A 23031-nucleotide genomic window follows, 5' to 3' on the forward strand; every position below is an offset into this window, starting at 1 on the left:
ATCTTAATTCCCGGTAACCTGATTAAGACTTATGGAAGCTATTACATTTTAACTCATTGGGAGACTGTGGGATGTGATTAAAACAACAGGGAGTCTTCCTGCCAATAAGTCTGTCAGAGGAAAGTGCAGTGCACTGCAAAATGTTCAATGTTCCGCTCTTACATACTGCTGTGCTGCAAAGTTATTAAAAGTGTAACCCAGTCTCATGGCGGGGGCATATCATTTTAGGATTAATATACAATTTAGGGGATAATGTTTGCAACCTTTGAATTATTCAAATGTACCAGAGTCTGGGGTAGGGTTGGGATGTGGTGGCAGTGGTAATGCTGAGCATACAAAGTAACAGGATAATATCATTATATCAAAGTTGTTACTTGTTGTACAGATGGTAGTACAGATAGAGGAATTTATACTCTGGTTTCAGGTAACTTAAAAAAACAATGTCTGCTTTTATGTAGAATTCAAAACAGAAGGTAAACTACATTTGACACAGCAACAAACCGAGAGGATTCTCTGATTGTTATTCAGAGAGTAACTGCAACTTCCAGTTCGGATTTTTTGTTGTTGTTGTTCCAAATAGTACCACAGCATGGCTTTGAATGCGCCAAATGTCATGCAGTTGGGACATAATGTATATCTGAAATGTATGTTCCACCAGCTTTTCAATATTGTAAGTTGGGATAGCCTATTTACTCCTGCAAATGGCATTTTCCTGACAACATCCCAAGGTATTTTGTACCAAGCCGAACAGCCAGAGATATTGATATGGTCTCAGGCTTCATTTGGTACTCCAATTACACTGCGTTCTGGCATGAGATGGCTGTATTCTGTCCATTTTTGTCCGTTCCAGCCCGACATCATTTTGGTTTATTCTGGATCTGTCCTTAATTTCTTTTATGTCCACCACGAACCAATGACTAAATGTAAAATATATAACAATCTGTCAGTCTGAAAATGTGTGAGACAACAGCATGCATAGAAACTGACTTTGTGTACTGTGATGATATGTTATGTCTATCCAATTACTCTTAACTTACTGTTTTGAAGATTGAACTGGAGTCTCAAAATATTGTAGCTAGGGCATATAAGGTCACCATAACAATTGATTAATTCCTTTGGATTTGACTACACATTTGACCTAAAAAATATTTGTATATCCCAATTGATCCAATTTAGCGCTAGCTATAGCAATAAGTAATACGAAAGGTTTTAACTTCCTGTTTTGCACTGTTCATAACTTCAAATAACCATGAACGCTAGACAAATCGGGCCTCACGGGACCCCCCTTTAAGCCAATGAGCAGTAATTTGACTCAAACATTCTAACAGTCTAATAAATACATTTCAAATGATCCTTTGGTTGTGTTTAAGAAGGTCTTGGGTAACGTCAGTATACTGTGCGCGAACATTATTATTTAAAAAAACAATATAGCATTTTCATTAGTTCATGTTGCCGTAGGCTATCTGCTCCAAACACGGAGCGCAATGAAATGCAGCTAACCCCTTCAATTCAAAGTGTTTTGGAAACCTCAATCGGCTCTTTCTGATATTTAAAAAAAAAAATCTAAGGGCCTTCCCAAATCTTACCTGCATGTGACTCTATAGGAGGATTTGAAAAAGTCACTTTGTGGCACTTGGGGACAAAAATGACATCCTCTAAAAACTACTTATAACACAAATTCTGTTTGTGATATTGAAATTCTTACAACATACTTTTGTTAAGTTAAATGATTTAGGAAAAGTCAAGGACGGACGGGTCATGACTTAAAACATGGCAGCGATACACTTCATGACCAAAAGTATGTGGACATCTGCTTGTCAATCATCTTTCTCCAAAATCATGGGCATTAATATGGAGTTGGTCCCGCCTTTGCTGCTATAGCAGCCTCCACTCTTCTGGGAAGACGTTCAACTAGATGTTGGAACAATGATGTGGAGACTTGCTTCCATTCAGCCACAAGAGTGTTAGTGAGGACGGGCACTTGATGTTGGGCGATTAGGCCTGGCTCGCAGTCGGCGTTCCAATTCATCCCAAAGGTGTTCTATGGGGTTGAGGTCAGTGCTCTCTGCGGGACAGTCAAGTTCTTAAACACCGATCTCGACAAAAAATGTATGTATGGACCTTGCTTTGTGCATGAGGGCATTGTCATGTTGAAACAAGAAAGGGCCTTTCCAAAACTGTTGCCACAAAGTTCACAGAATTGTCTACAATGTCATTGTATGCTGGAGTGTTTAGCTTTTCCTTCACTGGAAATAAGGGGCCAAGCCCGAACCATGAAAAACAACCCCAGTCCATTATTCCTCCTCCACCAAAATGTACAGTTGTCACTACGTATTGGGTCAGGTAGCGTTATCCTGGAATCTGTCACACCCAGATTCATCCGTCGGACTCCCAGACATTTGAATTTAATCTGGAATTAGACGGGGTACCAGTACAGAGATGCCAGGATGCCAAAGAAGGGTTCATAAAACCGAATCGAAGCCGACAGCTGGGGACCGCCCTTTATGATAATGCCCCCTCTACAATTTCAGCTTTGACCTTCCCGAGGTGGAGAGAAAAAATTGAGAGACATCCATTACCAACCCTGCATAACACTTAGTGGCAGAAATCTTGGTCACTGCATCACCTTTCTACCTCCTGACATTGACTGTGTGTGTGTGTGTGTGTGTGTGTGTGTGTGTGTGTGTGTGTGTGTGTGTGTGTGTGTGTGTGTGTGTGCGCGTGTTGAAGGTTCTCCACATTACAAAGGTGACAGAGTGTCAGACGAGATGGATCTGTCAGACACCGTGGGAGAGCACTAAGACATTTGTCATGCCGTAGTATTGTGTTGTCTCGTGCCACATTGGTGGACGATTAGGTGCCAGGGTAATGTTGTGCACAGGAGATATTATAGGTACTCTCTATCATCTGTGTGTTGGCCTCTGTTACAGGTTTTGGTATTTCCATTTACGTTTCGAGGTTAGACTTTCAGCACGTAGAGCACATTAGCACGTAGAGCGCAACGATGGGTGCCACCTCGTTAGTCAGTATATGTTACACCTGTACTGGCTTGTCCATCTCGTTAGTGGGAAGGTGTTTCACCTGGCTAGCCCAGATGTTATTTAAGAGTGGCTGGCCCAGTGCTGCAGTTGTCTTGAGAGATGTGGAGGGTTAAACACCTTTAGTTAGCGCTCCCTATTTTGATTTCCAGACAAACAACCTGATTCTTCCCTGCTTTTGTTTTTTATTCACCTTTTTGGTTTACTTACTGTCATTAGGTTTGGTGTGGGTTTTTCATTTGTTTGCTACTTCTTGGGCAAATTTATGGGGCACTCATGGTGGGTGTCCAGTTGTTGTTGCTAGTTAACTTTCAGTGGACACCCCCATGAGTGTCTTTCAGAACCCCTCTTAAAACCCCACCTGTTTCAACTTAGTTATCAGTGACTCTCTCGATATTATTTGGTTTTCTTGCTGGGGAATGCAACACCTCTTTTAAGTATTGACGTTTACAGAAAAATACACTAAGTATGTGGACACCCCTTCAAATTAGTGGATTCGGCTGTTTCAGCCACACCTGTTGCTGACACGTGTATACAATCGAGCACACGGCCATGCAATCACCACAGACAAACATTGGCAGTAGAATGACCTTACTGAAGAGCTCAGTGAATTTCAACGTGGCACCGTCATAGGATGCCCCCTTTCCAACAAGTCAGTTAATCAAATTTCTGACCTGCAAAATCGTCTGTCCTCGGTTCCAAACTGCATCTGGAAGCAACGTAAGCACAAGAACTGTTTGTCGGGAGCTTCATGAAATGGGTTTCCATAGCTGAGCAACCCGCGGGGTAAAGATCGCCGCCATTGGAGCAGTGGAAACTCATACTCTGGAACGATGGATCACGCTTCACCAACTGGCAGTCTGACGGACAAATCTGCCATTGTTCAGACTAGGCCCCTTATTTCCATTGGAGGGAAATCTTAACGCTCCAGCATACAATGAAAGTCTAGACTATTCTGTGCTTCCAACTTTGTGGCAACGATTTGTGGACGGCCCTTTCCTGTTTCAGCATGACAATGCCCCAGTGCACAAAGCGAGGTCCATACAGAAATGGCTTGTTGAGATCAGAAGAACTTGACTGGCCTGCACAGAGCGCTGACCTCAACCCCATCGAACACCTTTGGAATGAATTGGAATGCAGATTGCGAGCCAGCCCTAATCACTCAACATCAGTGCCCAACCTCACTAATGCTCTTATGACCGAATGGAAACACGTCCCCGCAGCAATGTTCCAACATCTAGTGGAAAGCCTTCCCAGAAGAGTGAAGGCTGTTATAGCAGCAAAGGGGGGACCAACTCCATATTACGGCCCATGATTTTGGAATCAGATGTATGTATGTACGACAAACTTTTGGTCATGTAGTGTAAGTAATGTACCAAATATAGTGTGATTTGGGCTTGATATACACTACTACTGTATCTATGAGTCTGTATAATAACATTGAAAGTATTGGTGACACTTGACGCTGACAGGTATAATGCATTATGAGGCAGTTATAATGCACTGTAAGACATGTCAGAAGTGGGTATTACACCTTTATAACATTGCAGGATTATCTCCTAATGTTCCTGATTAAATAACAGCGATTTTAAGTCAGTTGTCAATAAGCCTTGCAATAAGACATTATAACGACCCATACATGCTTAAAACATGTAATACACAGTACCAGTCAAAAGTTTGGACACACCTACTCACTCCAGGGATTTTCTTTATTTTTTACTATTTTCTGCATTGTAGAATATTAGTGAAGACATCAAACTATGAAATAACACATATGGAATAATGTAGTAACCAAAAAAGTGTTAAACAAATCAAAATGTATTTTATATTTGAGATTCTTCAAAGTAGCTACCCATTGCCTTGATGATAGCTTTGAACACTCGTGGCATTCTCTCAACCAGCTTTGTGAGGTAATACATTTCAATTAACAGGTGTGCCTTGTTAAAAGTTAATTTGTGGAATTTCTTACCTTAATGTATTTGAGCCAATCAGGGGTGGTACACAGAAGAAAGGCCCAGAAGAAAGGCCCTATTTGGTAAAATACTGTACCAAGTCCATACTTCGGTAACAGCTCAAATTAGCAAAGAGAAGCAACAGTCCATCATTATTTTAAGACATGAAGGTCAGTCAATGCGGAACATTTCAAGAACTTTGAACGTTTCTTCAAGCGCAGTCGCAAAAACCATCAAGCACTATGATGAAACTGGCTCTCATGAGGACTGCCACAGGAATGGAAGACCCAGAGTTACCTCTGCTGCAGAGGATAAGTTCATTAGAGTTACCAGCCTCAGAAATTGCAGCCCAAATAAAGTTCAAGTAACAGACACATCTCAACATCAACTGTTCAAAGGAGACTGCATGAATCAGGCCTTCATGGTCAAATTGCTGCAAAGAAAGCAGTATTAAAGGACACCATTAAGAAGAGACTTGCTTGGACCAAGAAACTTGCTTGGTCTGATGAGTCCAAATTTGAGATTTCTTTCCCGCAGAGTAGGTGAACAGATAATCTCTGCATGTGTGGTTCCCACCATGAAGGAGGAGGTGTGATGGTGTGGGGGTGCTTTGCTGGTGACACTGTCAGTGATATATTTAGAATTCAAGGAACACTTAACGAGAATGGCTACCACAGCATTCTACAGCAATACGCCATCCCATTTGGTTTGCGCTTCATGGAACTATCATTTGTTTTTCAACAGGACAATGACCCAACACACCTACAGGCTGTGTAAGGGCTATTTGACCAAGAAGGAGAGTGAGGGAGTGCTGCATCAGATGGCCTGAGTGAACGAGAAGCAGCCAACAAGTGCTCAGCATATGTGGGAACTCCTTCAAGACTGTTGGAAAAGCATTCCTCATGAAGCGAGAGAATGTCAAGAGAATGTCAAGAGTGTGCAAAGCTGTCATCAAGGCAAAGGGTGGCTACAATGTAGAAAATAGTGAAAATAAAGACAAATTGGTGAGTAGGTGTGTCCACATTTTTTGACTGGTACTGTAAGTAAAATAAACCATTATACCAGTTTTAGTAGCCTAAAGTTTTAACAAGTATCATTATAAGAGAAGATGGAATAACCCATGAAAGAATGAATTATATATGTCATTACCCCTGATGGTAATCTTTTATTTAGTTTGCTCATATAATTATTCACTTTTTTGAGGATGACAAGCGGGATATGAAAGACAAACTCATTCCCTGAGATTCAAATCCCCGGGCTTACTCTGCACACCTTCCTTCCTCAAAGAGATGAGAAGGGGTCAACACTGCAGTGAATGATAGACATCCACGTTGATGGCCTAAGTAGATAGGATAGTCTCTTTCATGCAAGGCAGAGGGAGCAGATTCCCTTTCAGTGGTTTGACTCATGTTCTACCTCTCTGAAGTACTTTGTACAAACCTAAAAGAGAAGCCTTTTGGAATGACTAGTGGATTTCTATCAGACCTGGGTTCAAATAGTATCTTTCAAATGCTTACCAGACAAAGCAAACCCCACCCATCTAGCACTCCAGCAAGGCAAACACCATTTGAAAGGTATGCAGTACTATCTGAACTCCGATTCCGTTCCACCAGTGTGTGGTACGTACTGCAACACACCTCCAGAACAGTAAATACAGTATGTTAGTCTTGATAGCCTGTTTACTTCTTACTTATCTTGCCTGTGTCGGGACATTTTGCTCACAGTGAAGGGAAAGTGTTTTTTCTACCTCCAATTCCCCTTTCCAACAATTTGGTCGATATATCCCAGCGAAGGATTCTCATCTTCCACAACTTATTGATGTACAGGTTCCCTTGTGGTTACAGTGTCTGCCCTGAGGAAGGTTGTGAGTTCGATCTCTGGCCTAGTCATACCAAAGACTGTAAAAATTGGACCTGATGAGTGTCTGCTTGGCACAGAGCATGAAGGAGATACACTACATGTCCAAAAGTATGTGGACAATCTAGAGGCGAAAGAAGCGCACACCTATTTAGGCGAGGTGCTGGCTAGCGGAGTGGAACACTTAAAAAATAAAGGAGAGCCGCACACTCTAGGAGCTCAGATGCAAAAATATTTATGTTCAACGTTTTGACAGACAAGCTGTCTTCATCAGGGTATAAAAGCATGTGGATACCTGCCCGTAGAACATCACATTCCCAAATCCTTTGCTGCTATAACAGCCTCTTCTGGGAAGGCTTTCTACTAGACGGTGGAACATTGCTGAAGGGATTTGCTTCCATTCAGCCATAAGAGCATTAGTGAGGTCGGGCACTGATGTTGGGCGATTAGGCCTGGCTCGCAGTCGGTGTTCCAAATCATCCCAAATGTGTTCAATGGGGTTGAGGTCAGGACTCTGTGCAGGACAGTCAAGTTCTTCTACACTGATCTTGACAAACCATTTATGGACCTCGCTTTGTGCACAGGGGCATTGTCATGCTGAAATAGGAAAGGGCCTTCCCCAAACTGTTGCCACAAAGTTGGAAGCACAGAATCGTCTAGAAAGTCATTGTATGCTGGAGCGTTAAGTTTTGCCTTCACTGGAACTAAGGGGCCTAACCCGAACCATGAAAAACAGCCCCAGACCATTATTCCTCCTCCACCAAACTTTACAGCTGGCACTATGTATTGGGGCAGGTAGCGTTCTCCTGGCATCCGCCAACCCCAGATTCGTCCGTCGGACTGCCAAATGGTGAAACGTCATTCATCACATCAGAAATTTGACGAACTGACTTGTTGGAAAGATGGCATCCTATGACAGTGCCACGTTGAAAGTCAATGAGCTCTTCAGTAAGGCACTTCTACTGCCAATGTTTGTCTATAGAGATTGCATGGCAGCGTGCTCAATTTTATACACCTGTCAGCAACGGGTTTGGCTGAAATAGCCGAATCCACCAATTTGAAGGGGTGTCCACATACTTTTGTTCACATAGTGTAGATTGGGGGTAAGAGCCTGTAATATATTAGTGTCCTGTCCAGGGGGTGTACTTGTACATCAAGCTGCCTCACGCTATAGAAACAGGAGATAGTCTCCAGCCTTATGAGCTGTTCCAGCTCGCACAAGCCAAGGCTACTGGTAGACTTCTTGAAACAAAGTTATTGCAACACACTCCACCAACCACACAGGTTCTCCTTTTAAACTTCTGAAATCCTTTTTCGTATAAACAACATAAGCCTGTTGATTTTTTTCAGAACGTTCCTTGTTCATTCAATGGAAATGTGCGTTATCTAACTGTTTAATTTGTCAACCGTTTTACTCAACTACCCAATAACCGTCACCGCTACAATAACATTCATGGAAGTGAAAGAAAAACAGGTATGGTGAGAGAGAGAGGAAGAAATGAATAACGGAGACATACCCTTTATCTCCAAACTCCCTGGGAGCCCATCCTGCTGAAACAAAAAACAAACAGAAAGACAAAGTCGTGAGATACAACACAATCACACGCCCATCAAAGTAATGAAGCCAACAGAGCAACAACACCAAGAGCAATTTCACTTTTACGGGTGGAATCTCAACCCCCTGCTACAGATATGAGGGGGTTCGGGTCGAATGCCTATACATTGATTTTACTGGATGAAGCACTAAATTGAGGTGGCTATTGAGGAAGGTCTATTGAGGAGAGAAGGATACAAATTGAGAATATGTTTATTGTGTCGTATAGTTGCGGTGACCACTTACTTGTCTTTTCTGCTACGTTTTTCATATTCATAAGTTACTGCCGACTCACTGGAGAACATAACATACGCCGTGTGTTCGACAGTGAAAAGCTAAGAGGTGCCGTATCTCCGTAAAGGGGTGCCTTTAAAGGTTCAAAGAGGGTACTTCCAGAGGGCTAGTGAATCATGGTGAATCATAGTGAATCATGGTTATACTACGGTATAGGACCCTTATGGCGAATTAGAAGGTCCACATTTACAGTAGTGCCACCATGTACGGCTATTCGCCGGCTGTTGAAGACCGCAAATAGGAATGGGGTAAGTATTCCATTCCACCAGCGCAGTCTCCATTGTTTATCCTCAATGTGGAGATTCCCTCCTTTTGTAGTCCAGCTACTGGCAGGGTGGTAATTATGAAATGAACACACAGCGTAACAGGTCCAAAGTCGACAACGAGAGCGTTTCTCTTCTCTCTGACTGACACCACACAGAAGATAGCCTACTGTACTTGTCATTCATCTTATCTAACATACAGATTGACATGGTAACATGCACAGGGAAGCTATAGAACAATGTCTGTTTTCATGTAAGTCCCCAACGGACTTACCTAAATCAATGGAATGTAGGTCAATGCGTGAGTCCTGTGATGGCCGGGTATCTAGAAATCTTTTTAGAAACCTGTTCTAGCTCTGTGTTTGCAATTTGATGCTTCTATCACCAAAGTCATAATCCAAAAAGACAGCTCCCCACTACACGGAATTCTATGGCTAAGCTTCCAGCATTCTGATGTTAATGGCCCAATATGGACATTTTTTTAAGCAATAGTTGTAGCTGGTGCTTACAAAGTGAGTTATATTGTATATCGTTTTAAAGGTAATTGCATGACCTTTCAGAACCACTTGTCAATCAAAGTTTAAAATGTATCAGGGTTTTACCTTTTTAAAGTAATTCATACATTTACTTCTGATTATGCCCCTAGAGGTCAAAGGTCAAGGTTCTGCTGACCTGAATATGTGTCTGGTGGATAACTGTGAATCAAAGGTATCCAATGATATGATTAAAGGGTATAGGTGAGCAATGCCTTGATGTATACTAACACTGTTTGTCATAGGGTCAAATCCCTATGGGAAAAATGAATGGGATGTGGGGATGAAAGAAAGAGTGATAACACACAGTAAGCTACCATTGCTATCACACATTTTCCAACTAGGGACATAGACCTTCAAATAAAATCACTGTGAACCCAACTGACACTCCTGGTTCATAAGGCCTACAAATTCATTTTTTGTTGTTGTTTATCAGCGAGTGTGTTCGTGTGTGTCTGTGACTATGCAGGTGTGTACATTTGGTGGAAGGTGGTATGTGGAGGGCCGTTTAAAAGAAGAGAAAACAATGCATAAAAAATTATTGTGCAATTCATATCTAGAGGCTACAGTTAGGTTTTTCTTTCATTGTTTTTATCTGGCATTAGTGCATAAACCTATAAGCTTTAGGGCTTAACCGTAGACTTTGCGTGCCAAATACTTGAAAATCGGCAAATGCTTTTTGGTAACTTGGGCAGAAAACGTTAAGAGAGTTGGAGAGTTGAATTAAAGAGAGGGGAGGGCCAGAGCAGTAATATTTGGGAAAGATTTGGTGAAGTGGTAGAAGAGGATGATAGCATTGCCGGATATGTTCTGTGTGATGATTGTGAGGTGCTCTACAAAGAAATTCAACAGTCACAAGACGGGGACTTCAAATATGTCAAATATGTCACGTCAAGGGAACTGCACTGTTCAGATGGGTTAAATGGAATAGTAGCCAACCTGAAATGTGGATACTGACTATAGGTCTATAACCTCTCACATCGCCTAATATGATATTAACTCCTGTCGAATCAAGCATTTATTGCAGTAAAATGATACACCAAGTGTACATTTTGACAGTGGAACAGGAATGGAGAAATATGATTTCTTTCTTTCAGCATCTTGAGAGAATGAAGGTATTTTTGTATTTTATTTAACTAGGCAAGTCCGTTAAAAACACACTTTTATTTACAATGATGGCCTACCCCGGCCTAACCCGGACGACGCTGGGCCAATTGTGCACCGCCCTATGGGACTCCCAATCACGGCTGGTTGTGATACAGCCTGGTTTTGAACCAGAGTGTCTGTAGTGACTCCTCTAGCACTGAGATGCTAGTGAGGTGCTAGTGCATGGTTAAGCCCTTTCTGTAAATGGGCTATCTTTATCAGCATTATAAAAGCTGATAGTATTTCAACCACATAAAATATGCATCATTTTCACAGCTTTTCATTTCCATAAAACTGATAAAAATGATGTCATTTGAAAATGTTGCATAAAAATCTTTCCTATGTGTAGACAAATTGACTAACAAATAGCCTACAAACATTTCAGAAATTAAGCAGAAACATGTCAAAATTAGGCTTTTAAAAAATCCTGCACCCCCTGTCAAAAAATTGTTCAGCCATCTCTGACTGTATACAGCACATTTTTCTATATTAGCTAGAGGGTTAGTGTCGGGTAGCGGCCTCAGAATTTCACATTATCACATATAGTCGTGGTTGCAGATGGGTTATTAGTAATTGCGGGCGGGTGCGGGTTAACAAACAGCTGACCTGCGCATCACTAGCACACACACACAACTAAACACACAGGCTCGCACACACACACACACAACACTGCTCCACTCTCGGTATTCAAGGGACACTGTTTCACTAAAGCTTGCCTTTCAACCTCAACGACTTTGAGCTCTCTCTCGCTCTCTCTCGCTCTCTCTCTCTTCTCTCTCTGGTTTTCTCTCTCTCTTCTCTCTCTCTCTCTCTGGTTCTCTCGCTCTCTCTCTGGTTCTCTCTCTCTCTCTCTCTGGTTCCCCCCCCCCCCTCTATGTCGGCTTATCTGCTTCTAATCTAGATTTGCCATGTGGACAGGCTAGCACATGGTGGTTGTTGCTCTCATCAGCCTCGCTCTCCTTGCCTCCATTTTGTGATGCCACAACCGGTACAGTAGATAACTTCACAACAAACGTATGTAAAAAATAAAAATAAAAATAAATTCTTTGTTGTTTTAGAACCATATCTTGTGGTTGTCCTATTACATTTACATTTGAATAATTTAGCAGATACAGTTATTCTGAGTGACAGTTAATGCATTCATCTTAAGATAGCTAAGTGAGACAACCACATATCACAGGTATATTAAGTACATTTCTCAATAAAGTCGTTTTTCTCTGAAAGACATTCTCCAAAATACGAAGAGAGTAAAATGACAATTCCCTTATCTATTGGTTATTTAATAGACTTTAATTTATATGGACAAAGGATATTCTTGAGAAGGAATACAATTAGAAAATGTTTTCGTTATGTGGTATGCCCATCCATACACACTCATTTGGGCATTTGTGGAATGACATCATGGACAAGGCAGCCAATTGGTTGACGATGACAATGACTACAGAGATAAAGCTCCATACTATAAGCTGAATGGCTCTGTATGATTGGACGTAGCCTGGTCTCATAGATTGGACGTAGCCTGGTCTCATAGATTAGACGTAACAGAGTAAACTTCCATCCGGGATACTCAAATGAGTATGATATGTTACATTTGGTATGGTTGATTGATTGATTGATTTTATTGATTAGACATTTTTTTTTAAATACATACATAGGGGCGCTCCAGCCAGTGACGCCTCCACATACAATTTAAGAAAATCATCAAAGATAACACAAAGTTGAAAATCTTATTTCCATTGTGGTCCTTTTGGAGGGGAAGGTGGGACGACAGACAATGACAGACACAATTGTTTGTTTCATAGCATGAGATAATTAGTACAGTTCCATTTCCTAATAACCAACTATGGACAGGCACATACATCTCCCTTGTCTCAATGATTATTAACAACAGGCACCAAAAGGCAGACCATATGCTATCCCAGGCATTTCCTTCTCAGCAACAAATTATAATCTTACTCACTTTTGACTCACTTTTGAGACATGCTACTATTTAGCCATTTTTTCAGTGAGATCTTGAAACTACCTAGAGGTTATAAGTTTCAAATTCCAAAAAGTTTATTTTCCCATACCACTATTAAATCTAAAAGGAACCACGTCAGTTTCACTCTTTCTAGTGGAATAGTTATGGTTATCCTCGACCAAGTTAAAGTAGTTACTTGCTACCTGGGGTCCATACTCTGAACAATCTGATGTACAAGACACAATTTCATCTGAAAGACTATCTGTCACGCCTCTGTTTAACCTGTCTTGTTCTTGTCTCCACCCCGCACCAGGTGTCTCCTATTTTTTCCCATTACATATACCTGCATTTTCTGTTTGTCTGTTGCCAGTTCGTCTTGCCTTGTCAGGTCTTACCAGCATATTTCCTGTTTCTCCTGCTCTCAAGTTCATTTTTCTAGTTTGACCTTTCTGCCTGTTCTGACCCTGAGCCTGCCTGCCGTTCTGTCCCTGTTTGACCCTGCCTTGGATTATGAACCACTGCCTGCCCTCGACCTGCCCTTTGCCTGCCCCTTTGTATAATACACATTCTGAGTATCGATCGATCAACCTCCTGTGTCTGCATCTTGCTCATTTCCTGAGTTGTGATACTATTCTCCACTTTGAACCAACAAAGGCTTTCAAAGTGAGAATAGTCAAGATGAGTAAGTGCTGGTAGTTTAAGAATAACCCTGACTAAATTGTTCTGAGATGTCTGCAATTTATTTTTAAATGATCTTGGGGGCACTATTGTACCAGGTACGTATAGTCAAAGTGGCACTGAACAAGAGCCCCCAGCCAATGCCACCATTATTCCTATTCAGATATTTGGAGGTTCTTGCCAGAAACCACATTTTATGGTTCACTTTGGAGATAACGTTTTGTTCCATGCTCTCCCTTGTCAGGATGGTTATCTAGCACACATCCAAGATAATTAACTAAGTGTTTTGCTGTGACTACTATTCACCTACTACCACCTTAAAATCTGGGGATTTCCTCAGTTTCACTTTGGACCCGAACAAGATGGACTCTGTTTTTCCAAGGTGAAATCACAGCTATTATCATATAGCCATTTACTGACATTCAGAAGTTCAGCACTGGGGGCTTTCTCAACCACATTTTTGTCTTTATGGGAAACCAACGGTTCAGAATCATATGCATAGAGGAAAAGGTCACATGTAAAGGCAGATTTCAGATCATTTATATATAACAGATAGAGAAGTGGACCCAGAACACTCCCTTGGGGTACCCTGCAGTTCAGGATTTTGGATTTAGACAGGGTCCCATCCACATCCACCATCTGTTTTCTTCCTTGCCGGTAAGAGCTAACCTATTTTACGGCTAAGTTGTTAAAGCCCATGGCTCTTAGTTTGATTAACAGAATCTCATGATCCACTGTATCAAACGCCTTTTGGAGATCTAACATAACAATACCACAAAATGTTCCCTCCATCTACTTCCTTTCTGATGTGGTCAGTTAAATATAGTAGGCGAGTGTTGGTGGAATGGGATTTCCTAAAGCCAGATTGGAGCTCATATAGTAGGTTATATAAGGAAATGTAACTGTCAATCTGTTCGAACATAATCTTTCCATGGCCTTCGATAAAATGCACAGGATTGAGACAGGCCAGTGGTTTCCATGATCTAACTTATTCCCTTTTTTATATAGAGGAATGACCCTTGCTAGTTTTATTTCACTGGGGGGGGGGAAAAAAGTTAAATAACAGATTTACAATGTGAGTTACACAGGGGGTGATAATTACCGCAGCGTCCCTTAGTAACTGTCAAGGCCAGTTGCTTTGGAAGTTCCCTTCAGCTTCTTCAGCGCAGTTGACTCAGACACTTTCAAATGAAATAGCATTTACAGTACTTGAATCCCCTGCTGTGAGTAAAATTGTTGGACTTGACTTTCCCCATAGCAACCTAATTGATAAGGTTCCTTGCGAACAAATGTATTAGCTATAGTTGTAAAATAGCTATTCAGACTGTCTGCAACCATGTTCTTGTCTGAATGAACCTTTCCTCTAATGTCCAAGCTAAAATGTCGAGCTTTGGTCTTTAATTTGTTACTGTGACCTAACAGCTTCAGACACTTCCATAAATAATGTACTCGGATTGATCCTATTCTAAACTATTTTGTCATTAAAATAATCTTTCTTGGCCTTCTCTATCATCCTGTTAAACCTAATTTCTTAATTTCTTATAGTCTATAAAAACATAATCTGCCCTGGATGTCCTGAACTCCAGATCATTTCTACACTTAATTGCCTTTAAAATGTTATTGTTTATCCATGATTCTGCTCTTTGCTTAATAAAACAATTATCTGGAGCCTGCTTGTCTGCACCATCTAAAAACAATGATTTAAAATTGCCCCAGTCATTTTCCACCTCGTTACATTTCAATACAGCAGACCAGTCAAATTTGCTCAAACAATTAACAAAAGTATCTGCACTATAGTTCTTCATAGACCTCATTTCTATTGAGTTATGACAATTCAAAACAGTTTTCTGGACCTTCCTATGACAGAAAATGATAGAATGATCAGTGTGCCCATAGTTTACAACCCTACTGTTTGTTATCATTGATCTATCCGACAACAACACAAGGTCAATGACGGTTTGGGTAGAAGGACAGACCCTGGTCGGTTCATTAATCAGTTGCTGTAAGGCAAACAGATAAAGCGAACGTCCAGCAACATAAAGGTTGCGTGTTCAAATCTCATCACGGACAACTTTAGCATTTTTGCGCAATAGCAACAACTTACTACTTTGCAACTACTTAGCATGTTAGCTAACCCTTCCCTTAACCCTAACCTTAACACTTTAACCTAACTCCTAACCTTAACCCTAACCTTAACCCCTAATCCTAACCCCTAGGCAAACTCACGTTAGCCACCTAGCTAACGTTAGCATTAGCCACCTAGCTAACGTTAGCCACCACAAATTGTAATTCATAAGAGATCATACGAATTGTAATTCGTAGCATATCATACGAAATGAATGACGGACATCCACAAATGAATACATACCATACGAAATGTAACATATCATACTAATTGGAGTGTCACGGATTACTTTTACTATGTTATGCCTACCCCTGAGTCCAGGTTGTTGGAAGTGGTCTCTATAGTGGAGGCTAATGGGGACAAAGCTTATTTCTAATGGCATAAACAAAGCACAATCAGTGTTATGACAGAATACCATCTCACTCCAACCCGTTGGCCCCAATCGACCTTGGCTCTTTCCTAATCCAAGGCTGAGCAAAGGCATGGAAAAGGAATAAAAGTACAAGGTCTTTGCTGCGTCTTGTTGTGGCCTACAATACAATGCAAATACCTCACCACACAACAATTATAACGTTAAGTGCACTTTTGTAAGAAAATTGAACCTCTTTGACATGCGGTTGTGTGTGGATGGTCCTTGACTCCCCTCAAAACAATGAACCTCAACAAGACAAACATCAAGGTGTATGAAAAATACTTGAGTTAGGAATTTATTATAATGCGCCATACATTCTCACAGACCTGTTGGACAACTAAACCAAGCTTACCTTTCTATCCCCACAAGACAAATTGTACGATAGGCAAAAGCTGTAATGGCATTTCTCTGTGTCCATTATTAAGGCACCTAGCTAATGCATGCATTTTAACAGAGAGGAAAGTACATGAATTCCTTTTTGTGAGAGTTACTTTTCTATTTAGCAAAAGTATCATCGACAGTCCAGCTAGTCTAATCTGTTTTATCATGGAGTTGTGCTCATCGCAGGGTAATTCAATATGTGGATGTCAGTAAAGGGAGAGAATGGAGAGACTGTGCGTGATACACACCAATTCTACATTTCTCCACTGGTGCTGAGCCCCAAAAAAAAGACTGGATAATAACAGAAGAAAATCTTGCACACCAGATACGCTGCTCCAGTGTTTTATTCCTGCGCCCACTTATGTGTGTAGGCTTTTGCTTTATTATAATGGAGATGGGATCCTATACCCAACTCTCTCCAATCTCTATTTATAGAGGCCTTATGTCACCATTGACAAGGCTGCAATTTGAATTAACATGTAAGGGGGGTATTTCCAGTGTTCTTGTTGGAGTGGCCTTCACGGTTTTGTTCATATGTGACATCCTTTCAGAGCGCAAAATTGGATCTTTAGAATTCAATTGAGCTTCAAAGGACAATTCCAATCCAACTTGATGACATTCAAGGAAGAAGAGCGCAAAAAAACTGTACGAACACCGTGATTAACGAATACAAGGTAGCCCGTGTATACTGTCTACTACGGTATTGCTACTTCATCAACATGATGAATCGACAAATAATTCCCATTTAGAATTCTGACACAAATGTTCCCGAGTGGGATCGTGTCATCAATATGCATCAATGATGCAATTAATCTAGCGTGTTAGCATCACGTTCCGTATAATGAAAGTCATAGCGACAATGTTGGGCCCGCTCAGCACAAAGTCACAGAATACAGAGGATAGGGTACACCACTCTGGCAACGATAGGTTCATTTATCATAACAGATCAGGATTCATTTTACTACTCAGCTTCTACACGTCTACTGCGGCCATAACTCATATTGGATATTATATTAATAAAAGGCAAGTCCACAACAGAGAAGAATGTCTCGCCGATATTAAACTTAACATAGATGTGATTATGCAGTGGGCTTCCTTAATTATTGGGACTGTGAAGCATTTATGTTCTTCTTTTGGCTCTACGCTTCAAAAGTTTAGATTTGAAATCAAACCATAACTATGGGGTTAAAGTGCTCACTGTCAGCTTTCATTTGAGGGTATTTTCATCCCTATTTAGTGAACCGTTTAACCCCATTTTAGGGGTCAAAAGTATTGTGACAAATTCACTTAAAGTAGCCAAAAATGAAAAAAAAAATGAAGTATTTGGTCCCAATGACTACATTAAGCTTGTGACCAATGCTTCAAAAAGAATTTGGCCACTGAGCAAATTTCAGGTCTGCTGAGCGCAAACTTGAAAGTTCTGCGCAACCACCTTTACGCTACAGTTTTAACAATGGCCAAGTAGTATGTAGGCCTACCAGAGTGGTCTACCATGAAAAACAATGGAGAAAAACACATCCCATAACATTTTAATGTTGAAATAGTTGTTCTATTATTCAGCCTACAGTAGCAGCCAATGTGTGATGTTCAATGTGGGCCTAAACATGCATTATGAGGCGACAGGTAATCTAGTGGTTGGAGTATTGGTCCAGTAACTGAAAGGTTGCAAGATCAAATCCCCAAACTGCCAAGGTAAACATCTATTGTTCTGAACATGGCAGTTAACTGTTCCTAGGCTGTCATTGTAAATAAGAATTTGTTCTTAACTGACTTGCCTAATAAAATAAAAACACTTGCCTGTTTATCCACTTGTCCGTCAGACAAGGAGGTGACTGGAAATGTTGTGTTTGATGCAAGAAACACTTCGGAAAATGCATTATTATTCCCATACCATTATTACAGAGAATTAGACAAATGATGCTACACTCATCCTATTGGCTACTTAGCTTATTCAAGACCGTCTCAAAATACAACACCGGCCCTTTAAGACATAAAAAGCTCTTTACCTGAAACTTTTCAAAGATGGTTGTGCTCTTGTTAGAAGCAACCACTCCCCCATTGTCCGAGGTGGAATAAGTACTCAATTGTCATACTTGAGTAAAAGTAAAGATACCTTAATAGAAAATGACTCAAGTAAAAGTGAAAGTCACCCAGTAAAACACAACTTGAGTAAAAGTTTTTAAAAGTATTTGGTTTTAAATATACTTAACTATCACGAGTAAATGTAATTGCTGAAAGGTACTTAAGTATCAAAAGTAAAAGAGTAAACCATTTCAAATTCCTTATATTAAGCAAACCAGGGGGCTCAATTGTATTTTATTTATTTATTTATTGGCAGATAGCCAGAGGCACACTCCAATACTCAGACATAATTTACAACTGAAGCATTTGTGTTTAGTGAGTCCGCCAGATCAGAGGCATTAGGGAGGACCAAAATGTAAAAAGTACTTTTGGGTGTCAAAATGTATGGAGTAAAAAGTACACTATATTCTTTAGGAATGTAGTGAAGTAAAAGTTGATGTTAGCAAAAACATAAATAGTAAAGTAAAGTACAGATACCCCCAGAAAACTACTTAAGTAGTACCACTGCCCATTGTTGAATAGAAATATGCTCTAACTGGGCTAATAACTCACTAATTAGCAAAGAATATGAACAAATGTGCAGAAGTGGCTACATGCAGCTCTCGCTCTGATCTCAGAACAAGCCATCTACTTGAACCGCTCACACTGTAGCCTAAACACAGTCCAGTTCAAAGTGAATGGCACAGATCCATATATGGCAACGACTATTTGAATTTAGGCCTACTGCAGATCTAATTGGTTATGGTGCACCGGTCTGCATAGAGTTTGGGCTTGAGCAGGCCTGTCAATGCAAAAGAATCCTCCTCTAATGTGCTCTGCCTACAAAAAAATCTCTTGCACAGTTAGTTTTGCATACTAAGTATTGCATAGTTAGTTTTGTTTCGGTATGTTACATTGAATGTGGCTAATATTGCGTTGATTCGATCAGAATTCCCACAGTAGAGCGAAACGTTGATAGTGTTAACTAAGGGGGAAATTCAATCTCATGCTTCTCTGTGCGGGCTGACAGTGGCAGTTGCACACCACAGTTTAGAGGGAACATTGCTCGTGACTTTACAAATTTGTTAGATGCATTTTCTGTTTGTTTTGGTTTTGTTTCAGATTATTTTGGGCACAATAGAAATGAAGGGTAAATAATGTATTGTGTCATTTTGGTGTCGCCTTTATTGTAAAATAAAATAGAATATGTTTCTAAACACTTCTACATTAATGCGGATGCCACCATGATTACGGATAATCCTGAATTCATTGTGAATAACTATAGAAGCACAAATATCATGTGTTTAGAAACATATTCTATTCTTATTTGCAATAAAAGTGATTCCAAAATGTCACTTCAATGTCATTTCTATTGGGCACAAAATAACTTGAAACACAATCAAAACAAACAGAAAATGCATCCAACAAGTCACAAGCTCGATGTAGTCATTGTGTGATATAAATATGGCACCAAATGTTTAGATTTGTACTACTTTAATACACATTCAATAAGTGAATTTGGACCAATACTTTTGGTGCCCTAAAATTGGGGGGGGGGGGGGGGTTCAAGCTGGCTCATTTACCTCATAGTCATTGTTCAACTTCAAATCTAAACCTTTGGAGTATAGAACCAAAGTTTCATGGTCCCAATAATTATGGAGGGCACTGTCTATTGTTCTAAAATCCTCAAATGCGTGTGGAGAATAGGAAGAATACTTGGAATCTGTTCCACAGCAACAGCAGATTATGCATCTCTGCTGTTAAACATATAGTTTTGGTTACATATTGTTGTCCACCACAAAATCCAAAAATGACTGCGAGAATGGAGGGATCCTAGAGAAATACTTCCAATCAGTTTCATAAGTAAGACAGGTCCGGGGCCTAATTTACTCCTCACCCTCATTGAATATTCATATTCCAGCATGTCACATGTGCAACCAGAGGGGGAAAAAAACTTTACTGACCATAATTCTATCCTCCTGATTCCTGCTTACAAGCAAAAACTAAAGCAGGAAGTACCAGTGACTCACTCAATACAAAAGTGGTCAGTTGATGCGAATGCTACGCTACAGGACTGTTTTGCTGGCACAGACTGGAATATATTCCGTGATTCATCCAATGGCATTGAGAGGTATACCACCTCAGTCACCGGCTTCATCAATAAGTCCATTGATGACGTCGTTCCCACAGTGACCTACGTACATATCCCAACCAGAAGCCATGGATTACAGGCAACATCTGAACCAAGCTAAAGCTGCTGCTTTCAAGGAGAGCGACACTAATCTGGACACTTATAAGAAATCCCACTATGCCCTCAGACGAACCATCAAACATGCAAAGCGTCAATACAGGACTAAGATTGAATCCAACTACACCGGCTCTGACGCTCGTCGGATGTGGCAGGGCTTGCAAACTATTACGAACTACAAAGGGGAACCCAGCCGCGAGCTGCCCTGTGACGTGAGCCTGCCAGATGAGCTAATTGCCATTCATGCTCGCTTCAAGGCAAGCAACACTGAAGCATACATGAGAGCCCCAGCTGTTCCGGACGACTGTGTGATCATGCTCAATGTGAGCATGACCTTTAAACAGGTCAACATTCACAAGGCCGCCAGGCCAGACGGATTACCGGGGCATGTGCTCAGAACATGTGTGGACCAATTGGCAATTGTCTTCACTGACATTTTCAACCTCTCCCTGACCGAGTCTGTAATACCTACATGTTTCAAGCAGACCACCATAGTCCCTGTAACCAAGAATGCAAAGGTAACCTGCCTAAATGAAAATCCGCCCTGTAGCACTCATGTCGGTAGCTCTGAAGTGCTTTGAAAGGCTGGTCATGACTCACATCAACACCAACATCCCAGAAACCCTAGACCCACTACAATTGGCATACCGCCCCAATAGATCCACAGATCTCAATCGCAATCTCAATCGCACTACACACTGCCCTTTCCCACCTGGACAAAAGAAACATCAATGTGAGAATGCTGTCCATTGACTACTGCTCAGCGTTCAACACCATAGTGCCCACAGGGCACGACAACACATTTTCTCCCTCGGGAGACTGAAAGGATTTGGCATGGGTCCCCAGGTCGTCAAAAGGTCGTCATCGAGAGCATCCTGACCAGTTGCATAATCGCCTGGTATGTTAACTGCTCGGCATCCGACCGTAACATGCTACAGAGGGTAGTGTGTTCGGCCCAATACATCACTGGTGCCAATCTTCCTGCCATCCAGGACCGAACAGTATATACTAGGCGGTGTCAGAGGGAGGCCCAAGACTCCAGTCACCCAAGTCATTGACTGTTCTCACTGCTAAGAGAGTCTAGGTCCAAAAGGCTCTTTAACAGCTTCTACCCCCAAGCTATAAGACTGCTGAACAATTAATGAATTTGCCACCCGGACTATTTACATTGACCCCCCCCCCCCTTTGTTTTTACACTGCTGCCACTTGCTGTTTATTATCTATGCATAATCACTTTACCCCTACCTACATGTACAAAATACCTCGACTAACTTGACTCGGTACCGGTACCCCTTGTATATAGTCTCGTTATTGTTATGTAATTTTATTGTGTTACTTTTTATTACATATTTAACTTTAGTTTATTTAGTAAACATTTTCTTAACTCTTGAAGTGCATTGTTTGGTTAAGGGCTCGTAAGTAAGCATTTCACGGTAAGGTCTACCGTTGTATACCTGTTGTATTCAACGCATGTGACAAATACAATTTGATTTGATATTTGCACTCACGGGGACAACTTTAACATGGAATCTTTTTTTTAAATGATTTAACCTTTATTAAACTAGGTAAGTCAGTTAATAAGAACAAAACATTTTTTACAATGACGGCCTTCCAAAAGGCCTCCTGCAGGGACGTGGGCCTGGATAAAAAATAAATACAATATAAATATAGGACAAAACACACATCACAACAAGAGACAACACTACATAAAGACAAACCTTAGACAACAACATAGCAAGACAGCAACACATGACAACACAGCATGGTAGCAACACAACATAACAACAACATGGTGGCAACACCACATTATAGCAGCACAAGACATGGTACAAAAATTATTGGGCACAGACAATAGCACAAAGGGCAAGAAGGTAGAGACAACAATACATCACACAAAGCAGCCACAACTGTCAGTAAGAGTGTCCATGATTGAGTCTTTGAATGAAGAGTTTGAGATAAAACTGTACAATTTGAGTGTTTGTTGCAGCTCGTTCCAATCGCTAGCTACAGCGAACTGAAAAGAGGAACAACCCAGGGATGTGTGTGCTTTGGGGACCTTTAACAGAATGTGACTGGCAGAACGAGGGCTACAGTAGATATCTCAGATAGAGGGGAGTGAGGCCTAAGAGGGTTTTATAAATAAGCATCAACCAGTGGGTCTTACGACGGGTATACAGAGATGACCAGTTTACAGAGGAGTATAGAGTGCAGTGATGTGTCCTAAAAGGAGCATCGGTGGCAAATCTGATGGACGAATGGTAAAGAACATCTAGCTGCTCAAGAGCACCCGATCTATAAATTTTGTCTCTGTAATCTAGCATGGGTAGGAGGGTCATCTGAATCAGGGTTAGTTTGCAGCTGGGGTAAAAGAGATGCAATTACGATAGAGAAAACCAAGTCTAGATAACTAGACTTAACTTAAGCCTGCAGCTTTGATATGTGCGGAGAGAAGGACAGTGCTACGTCTAGCCATACTCCCAAGTACTTGT

At 41.0% G+C, this 23031-nt stretch overlaps 1 protein-coding gene across 1 annotated transcript in view; it reads right to left on the reverse strand.

Moving 5' to 3' along the window:
- LOC139391249 (follistatin-related protein 5-like) overlaps positions 1–23031 on the reverse strand; it is a 162510-nt gene that overhangs the window by 120759 nt on the left and 18720 nt on the right. Inside the window, exon 3 of the mRNA XM_071138901.1 lies at positions 8365–8398. Within this exon, the coding sequence (XP_070995002.1) occupies positions 8365–8398 (34 nt within the window). The remainder of the gene's footprint in view (positions 1–8364; positions 8399–23031) is intronic.

This window comes from Oncorhynchus clarkii, chromosome 31, assembly GCF_045791955.1.
Source record: "Oncorhynchus clarkii lewisi isolate Uvic-CL-2024 chromosome 31, UVic_Ocla_1.0, whole genome shotgun sequence".
NCBI classification, from domain to species: Eukaryota; Metazoa; Chordata; class Actinopteri; order Salmoniformes; family Salmonidae; genus Oncorhynchus; species Oncorhynchus clarkii.